General features: G+C 35.6%; 1 protein-coding gene and 1 pseudogene across 1 annotated transcript; both read right to left on the reverse strand.

The window, feature by feature from the left end:
* Positions 1–374: 374 nt before the first annotated feature.
* LOC113285404 lies at positions 375–1,943 on the reverse strand. The gene has a single exon (XM_026534295.1). The coding sequence runs from the start codon at positions 1,724–1,726 to the stop codon at positions 539–541; it is 1,188 nt and encodes a 395-aa protein (XP_026390080.1). The 5' UTR covers positions 1,727–1,943; the 3' UTR covers positions 375–538.
* A 403-nt stretch (positions 1,944–2,346) lies between these two features.
* Positions 2,347–4,625, reverse strand: LOC113290433 (annotated as a pseudogene).
* Between the last annotated feature and the right edge of the window lie 4,459 nt (positions 4,626–9,084).

Genomic DNA, 9,084 nt, shown 5'->3' on the forward strand with positions numbered 1-9,084 from the left:
TTCTTCAATTTCTTGCTCAAGCTCTTGCAGATCTATCAATCAAGCAGCTCTCGTTCTTCACATCTAAAGAGCCTTCGTCAACCTCAAGTTCACAACAACAACAAAATTTAGGATACACGACTCCGGTTCCTGTTTACTCTCCATCAAACAACAAGACTCTCAAAGACACAGATACAGATTTTTACAAAGACACCCAAAATACCACTCCTAATCTTGAATTGGAATTTCATGATCAATCTATTTGAGGCTTGCCTCTTTTACTGGAAAAAAAAAAAACGAACCAAAAATTGGAAAAGGCCTTATAGGGTCATTGCTCTCAAGTCTCAACCTATATAGACACTCTGTCACTACTTTTAAGCGCACAAAATCTGGGCTTAGACGTCCAAAATCAATAAAAAATATAATAATAGTTGTACAAGCATTTAGCCCCGAGGGATAAAATTCCACGCATGTTTGAACTATCCAATTAAAATAAAACATTTAGAAATAAAAAAAAATAAAATTACATTATGGTTTAGCACTAGATTTGGAATAAGGATCAAATCTTCCAACTTCTACTCCTAGAAAATTGATCTTTGATGCCATCAATAACCCAGGTCTTCTTCTTAACAATATTAGAAGAAGAAATTTTACAAGAATCAGTATTAGTAGTATTTTGATTTTCCCATTTCATAATCAACCCTTGTTTTTTCATCATCTCTTCTTCTTGCTGACTCTGATCTCTTTCTTCTAACCAACTTTTGGCCGGTAATGTCTTACATCTCATGAGCAACAGAGCATTCGGAGGAGGAACAGCAGGTGCACATAACTCTTCCGCATCTTCCCCGTCACCAAACCCATATCTCATATCTCCGTCTTCATGATCTTCGACTATTTTTTCAATGTCAATCACTGCATTATTAGTATTCATAGCATGAGCAACATTGTTTTTTTCTTGTAGTGCCGTATACACTTTTGACATGACATTAGTCCTGTATGAATTTTCTCCATTTCGTATACTACCAGTACTATGTCTACTCCGACAAAATTCATATCTCTTATTGTCCTCCTGAATGACTACTTCGTCTTCCTCAGCAGAAGTAGTTGTAGTGCTACTACTACTTCTGTTATCTTGATGAGATACATCTTCGAAAGAACCCAAACACCCGAAATTCAATCGAAAGTTTCGTAAATTTTTCAAGAACTTCATCACATCTTTCTTTTTGCCCAATGTACTTCCCATCCACGATGTAGAACGGGTATTAGTAGTTGCTCTTATGGACGTCTTCTCGAGTGCTGTACTTTTCTTTCGTGTCATTTCGATCTCTTCCATGACTGAATGCCAATTCTTGCTTGAACTACTCCGATATTTCCCGTTCATCGCCATCATAGTGGTAGTAGTTGCACGAGGGGTGGTGGTGGTAGTATTTGTAATACTCTTTGGCTGTCTGATAACTTTTATATTACCAGCACAACTGACCTTCGGCGAAGTTGGTTCCTTGATTTGTGATCTCATTGACGGTTTGGTTTTCGCCCATAGATGAGGACTGGACATAGAATGACCACCTCTAAGGTGGTGATGGTGGCTGCGGCGGTGCGGCACCTTTGTGATATCTGTGGGGTGACCAGGACTACAAATGGGTTTACTAGGAATGAGGTTTAAATGATTTGTTCTATGAGATGGGAAACAAACTAAGAGGTCTGCTGGTTGAGCTCCATCTCTTGATCTTCTTCCTTGTTTTATCATCTTTCTAAATTCTCACTCACTTTCTCAAGATTATTTTTGATATGATCTTGTTTTGAAAATTGTGAGGGTTAATTTGGATTTATATAATGAACTTGGAGATGGTAAAAAATAGACATTTTAAGTAAATTTTGGGATTAGATCATGGGAGATCCAGTTCTTGAGGTTTAGTTTATTTATTGACAACCCATAAGGCATGGAAGCATGGTTCATATATAGTGGTGCTGTTTTTCTGCCGGCAAAAGTAATTACAATATTTTACTTTTTGTTACTGTAAGGGTGAATCTTTATTTTTTACTTGAATGTTGAGTTTTACCCAACTTCAATAGGCTCATTCACACAAGAAACTTGACATTATTTTTGGTGGGAGGGAGAATGATGATTTTTTTTTTGGTAAATTCATGATCCAAGAAATTTACTTAGAAATGATTCCAATAATGTTGATTTGATACCTAACCACTTGAATGGGTGTGGGTTAGGAGGGAATGATCATGCAGCTTGGTGGGTGCAGAAGACCACTTTGTTAAGAGTTGCTGTTGGGTCATGATATTGAGTGTGATTTTTCTTCAATCTTGTTGAATTTTTTTTGGTGGGAAGGAATAATTTTCGTTATATATCCATTATCAAATTGATTGATAATCAGTGGTGATTCCAACTAAATTTACTGCTAACAACGATATTGTGTGAAAGTGATTTTTCATATTGCTTTCGTGTATGGTTCTTTTATTTTTCTTCTCAACCCACTTGGTGATTGACCAGTGACCATGACCATAAGTTGCGAGATAGGGCATAATAATGGCACGGCACCTGTAAATCCTTAGCTGAAACATGACATTTTCACCTGGATAGAAATGAAGCAGAGGTACAAGTACAGGTCCAGCTTTTACGCCGACTAAATATTCATTGCTTGCACCCTTTATTTCTTCACTCCTGGTTTTACGCGTTGTTTCTGAGTAATAATAATAGGTCAAGAACGAAACTTTCACGGAATTATTCTGATTTCTGAATCCATCCTGGAAACAGGCTTAATTGAAGGAAGTTAACTCCAACAGTATTGTCCAATTTCAGAAGGAACCAAGCAGACCCTGCAGGATGCACCACAACACCAATATAAAAATACCTCACGTGCACAAGTACCACGCTGAACTGAACTGCACTGGAGCAGACGATCAGTTTAAAATAGGAAAATTTGTTGGTTGGTCCTAGGCCCAATAAGTTAGTTATCTAGGGTCCAACCGGATTTTAGACTTATCACTAGGTCCATAATTATTTGAAACAAGCAAAATGACTACATTACCCTAGAGCTAAACACGTGTGAAGAATGCAACGCATTCTTACGGTTTTGTTTCCCGTACTAAAACCGCTGAAACGGTCAGAAGAACATATCTGCAACACTATTTATACCAAATCGGGATTTTATTTTATCTGGAGGTCCAAATTTAATTAAAACATGGAAATGAACACAAATTTGAGTACATATCTGCTACACTGTTTACAAATCTGAGTACATATCTATTACACTGTTTACAAATTTGAGTATATATCTTAATGCTCTTCCACTTAATCCCTGAAATAACAAAGAATCCAAAATCATTTAAGTATTATTAGGTAATCAAATTTGGATTAGTTACTCATCATATGGATTTTAAGAATTATTTGTTGATCTCTGACCTCACAAATTTCTGAGGCTTCCAGCAATTGCTTAGCCAATTCAAGTGGACCCAGACTCTCGTGTATGATGGGTGCATTCAGCTTCTCTCTTACACTTGCAAAACTTGGAAGAATGAGTGGTTCCTAGAACAACAGAAACATGGATCAACACAAGCTAGTAAGTGGACCTTTGGCAGACTGAACCACAGTGTCTCTCCGAATAATCTAGAAATATTGAAGTCATGCTTATCAACAATTAGGTGAATGAGGAAAAGGAAACATTACCTGTTGATCTGTCAAAATTTTAGTTCGAATCAGTTCCTGGATGCACGACCTTAGTATCTCATACCTTTCTTGAAGGGTTGGAGGCCCCACATATGCCTTAATATCTGCCTTATCGACAAACGCAATATCTGGAATCTGAACCATAGTCAGTCTATAGATTCCACCTTTAACAAAGATGCGTATAGAACACATATTTCTATTCCAGATCTCGAAAAAACTGGCTGGGTCTCACGATAAAAGGATTCTTAAATGCTACATACGGGCAACTCCAGAAATTAAAGTCTTTCCTGGCAGGAAAAATGAAACTTTTGGCAGCATCTATAGTTAATAAAAAGAATATACTGATTCATTGCAGGCGTACCTATTGCAGCTGTAATATTTGAAGTTGTTAGGATGATGACGTTAGGCGAGGATTTTAATTTATCCATCCGAGAGAGTAAAGCATTCACAACCTGAATATAATACAACTTACATTACATGGCTATAAAGTGCATTAGATTACTTTGTGTTCCCAGTTCAGAGAAGTTATGATACCCTAATCGAGTCAGAAGGTTCTGATCCAGACAAAGCAGCATTTCGAGCAGCAGCTAAGCTTTCAACTTCATCTACAAAGCAAAAGAAAGGTTGTTACTACATATTGTCAAAATAAGTTAGCAAAAGAGTTTCTGCAAGAACCTAGCAGAAAGTACAATAATGTGGATGGATGAAGATATGCTCACCAATTAAAACAAATACCAGGCTGTTAACTTCCTCTACCATCTCTTGGATTTTTTGAAAAAGTTTCGCAACCTGATTAAAACAATTTGAACAAAGATTGAATTTCAAAAGACTATGATTTAATTGGAAGTTCAGTGAAGCAGTTGAAGAGAAAATGTACATACCAATTTACCACTTTCAGAGAACCCCATTTACTGAATAAAGAATGTGCATTAACCTCAACCAATTGGCAGAATAAAACAGAATCAAAAGAAGTTTCTATCACTACGTCATATATATACATATTGCAGATTCATAAACTAAAAACTCAATTACATGTCAAGAAATGATGAATCCATGAATATAACCGAATCAAAAATCAAAGCACATATTTCAGTATTTCACATACCTACTCATGGATCAAACCAAAAAAAGTGACAAAACTCTGAATAAAACAGAATCAGAAGAAGTTTATATCAGTTTGACATATATGTACTGCGGATTCATCAACTAAAAGCTGAACTGCATGTCAAAAAAGTGGCAAAAACTCAATTGCATACAAGAATAGGTGACGGATATATAAAAAATAAGAGGATCGAAACAGATACTACAGTATTTCGTATATGTACTGACGGATAAGACTAAAAAGGGAGAAAAAACACAACCAAATAGCACTTCCTATCAGTATGCGATAAATGTACTGAAGATTCATGAACTACAAATCAACTGGATGACAAGAATAGGTAACGGATCTATGAAAAATAAGAGGATTGAAACAGATATTACAGTATTTCTTATATGTATTGACGGATAAGACAAAAAAAGGTGACAAAACTTCAGTATTATACATACATACTCATGGATCGAACCAAAAAAATTGGAAAAACTTCGAATAAAACAAAATCAGAAGAGTTTTGTATCAGTACGCCATATATGTACTGTCAATTCATACACGAAAAACAACTGTAACAAACCTAAAAATCATAAAAGCGTCAATCAAATCGATTTGATTATCATAATACAATAAAAAAAACAAATTAAAAGAAGAAAAACCAAACAAAATAATCAAACAAGATGATTAGAAAGCATATCTGGAAAAAGAAAACAAATATTCTCCTCGTAAATCATAATGATGCACCATCTTGTTCTTCTTCTTCTTAAAAGTAGACTAGGTTTCTGTCAGTACGGGATATACGTACTGCTGGTTCATACACAACAACAAACTGAAATAAATCTAAAACCAACAAAAATGGAACTGGTATAATCAGATCTAATAACGAAATGAACAAACAATCTGATTATTCATCTAGATCTAGTAAAATAATCAACAAATTAGACACGGAGATAAAAGACGAAATCAAATACAACCACGATTAGATCGTGAAAACCCTATTATAAACATTGCAACAAAGAAATTTTCATCTGATTTGGTAGAAGCGAGAGATATTGAAGAAGACCATAAATCTGATCGCATAGCAGTGAGAGGAAAGAGAAAACGAATATGAAACGTAAAATGTTTATCTCGTGCTTATAGGTCTTTAAATAGGGAAGGTTATTTTTGGTATTTTCATATTTCACATGCCTAAAGCCACACGTGTATAGGATCGGGAATAAAAAAATTTGGTCCATTTTTACGTTTTCTTTTAATTATGAACCTCTGATTACTAGGCTTTAATGGGTGAACCTGCCACTAACTAGTATCACCAAACTAGTACCTATAGGTAATTCCTACTTTGCAATATCGTTATGCTCTACATAGAGCTTGGAAAAAGAAATCGGCCGTAAAGTGTGAGGGTTTCCCACTGCTTTCATGGGATCCACAGTTTTTACAGCTTCGGTGAAGGTTTTTACTGCTTTCATTTTCTTTTCTGGATTACCCTCGAAGAGCTTGACCCTTCTATGCCATTGTTCAACGTTGTTCGGATTTTGCCGAAGAAGAACACTATTAGCAAGTTCAGGCCTTCTGTTCATAAGATAATCTAATCTAGCTAACCTCCAATCAACATCATTATCATAATTCAACCAGCAACCTGGAACAATCTTTTCTGTAAACTCAGATAAATGAAAGCTTAGCGTTAAAATGTACATCGTCTATTGCTTCTTTTTTCTTTCCCTGTTCTTCTTCTTTTTGCTTGGTTCTTGGATTGTCATGTAATGAGTCCATACGAGCAGAAATTAGACTCAATTCAAATTGAGAATATGCATCGAAAATAACACTGAAATCTTTCCTCCTCGAACACATCTCTGGGCTTCCAGAACAACCCTTAACGAATACAATAATCCGCTAAAGTAAAGATGTCCATAAAGTGCCAACCATATCTGTAAAATTTCCCAATCCCACGTCTAATAATGGCATAAACTTCCAGACCTGACACCTCTGTTGCATGACTAGTAAGCAAATCACACAATTCATGCCACAACTCATATTTCGTCTTGCCCTTAACACTGTAAAACTTGTCATCTTTCAAAACTTGAGCTAATCTCTCTGCAGCTTCTTGCCATAACTTGAATTCTTCGAAAACTCAATAAAACCTACAATTTGAGCTGGATCGAACTTCAAGTACCTTTTATAAACCCTAAGTGAAGTCTGAACTGGATCCCTTTCTGAGACACGAATGCTCATTTTGGCTGACTGGTAAAGCACATAATGCTCTATTGAAAGATCTACGCGTACGGGTAACTAGTTTTTGTTCAGTTAGGGTTTGCAAATACATGATCCAAATCTTACGCATTTTATGCATGGTAAATAGAGCTCTTTCGAATGTATTGTTCAAGCTCTCGTACTGAGAATGAGTTACAGGAAGATTTCGGGTGATCTCTCCGTTCTCTTAGATATGCATGCTATAGCTTGTAACTACCAGGTAAAGCATTTAGAGCTCGTTCGTATATTTTTAATGACCACTTTTTGAAGGGAGATTCCTTGCAAGCGATTAGATATCTCCACCATAGCTTTAGATTCAATAGATTTCTGAGAATTTCTTCTTCGTAAAGGAGATCTAGATCATATTGATGATCTTGTTCATGTTTACTACTTCCTAAATGTAGTAATTCATTTTTCTGTAGGGGTTTATAGATTTACAATTTACATGCTAGCCTGCATCGTATATCGTCTTCTTACAATTAATTTATTCATTATGTGCATAGCATTACCCCCCATCTTAGCTCTTCTGGTAGGTCATGTGGCCTTGTGTGCAACTGCCTCCGATGGAAAAGTAACGTGGACTAATTTGGGTCCGCTTTGATATGATCAGTTTCAGACTTTTGGCTTCTAATGTTGATTAAGGTGTCATTTAAACTTTCAGTATATTACTCTGTAGGAGAAACTATGTCTATGCATTTGCCTCTAGGAAATCCTCATTTGGTCATTCCTCTCACCATAAGAACAGAACCCGTGTAATCATTTGTTCAATCATACAAGCCTCTGGCGTCCCAATACTTAAAAAGATACGGGAAAATGAATGCATCTAGTTACTGGTGATTTCCAAATTTTGGTTGGATTTAGACACATGGTGCAAAAGTAATACTCCTTTCCTTTGTTGAAAAGAATTACTATGTTTCTCGTTACATTTAGTTACAATGCAAACAGGTATTTATATGTACTAGGATTATTTTTATGTTTAAAAAGAACACTAAATATCATCTTAGGATTAACCCTAATCCTTAAGGGTTAAGGATAGCCTGACTAATTCTTATCTCATTTCTTTTTGAGATATACCTGTTGATATTTATCCATTGGGAAAAAACTTCGAGTAATTCAGAAAGGTAGTACAGGATCAGATTATTTATTCGTTCAAAGTAGTCAAAATAGTGTTGACACATGTTAATTTCCTACTTGTTCCCACGCCCCCATCCAAATCTGCCCTCATCAAAAAAATTCTCCACATTTTGGCCTATTTTTTTTATAAGTGCCTGCTTTGGAATGCTGATTTTTCTAACATAACGCCTCTTCTTTTCTTGTGAAGTTTGCAAGTATCCAAAACTCATGGACTGGCAGAGGCATAGACAACATTTAATACAGAGCGATCTGCTCAAAACATATAAATCATGATGAAGAGCCGATTAACAAATTCCTGTTTGATAATCATTTTGTTTTGTTTTGTTTTGTTTTGTTTTGGTGTTGTTCCTTGAATACACTTTTTCTTTTTTTTCTTTTTTTGATAAAGAATTTTTTTTATTAATGACCAGAGTTTTGATCTCCTGCTAGGAGATTACATACGGTAGGATCAAAATTACTGAAACATTCAGATGAAATTTTAGTTTCTCTGGCTGACTTTGCTAATGAATCAGCCACTTGATTGTCGTCTCTACTGACATAATAAAAGGTGCATAAATTGAAAGTAGAACTCAAAAGCTTAATTTCTTTAACTAAATTCCTATTCTCCCACTGGATGACAAGTGAATGACTGTTAATGGATTGTATCACGAGCTTTGCATCTGCCTCTATCTGAATCCTTGAATGATTCAGTCTTTTTGCCCATAACAAGGCCTCACGTATAGCCATGCACTCAACATCCTTTGGGTTTAATGCTCCATCTCCATAAGTTCTTTTTGTCCCAAAATGCAGTGACCTGTAGAATCCCGCAACACAATGCCAGTTCCAAATTGGTTAGTATCATGATCAAAAGATCCATCTATATTGTATTTCAAAATATTATCCAATGGAGGCTTCCATCTAGAAACTTGATTATTAGTTAAGGTAGCAGTATTTGAATCATGCAGATGTGAAGTAA

The sequence above is a fragment of the Papaver somniferum genome, chromosome 6, assembly GCF_003573695.1.
Source record: "Papaver somniferum cultivar HN1 chromosome 6, ASM357369v1, whole genome shotgun sequence".
Taxonomy (NCBI): Eukaryota; Viridiplantae; Streptophyta; class Magnoliopsida; order Ranunculales; family Papaveraceae; genus Papaver; species Papaver somniferum.

Excerpts from the sequence above, each read along its gene's own strand:
- LOC113285404 (XM_026534295.1), bottom strand. The coding sequence starts at position 1,726 with ATGATAAAACAAGGAAGAAGATCAAGAGATGGAGCTCAACCAGCAGAC.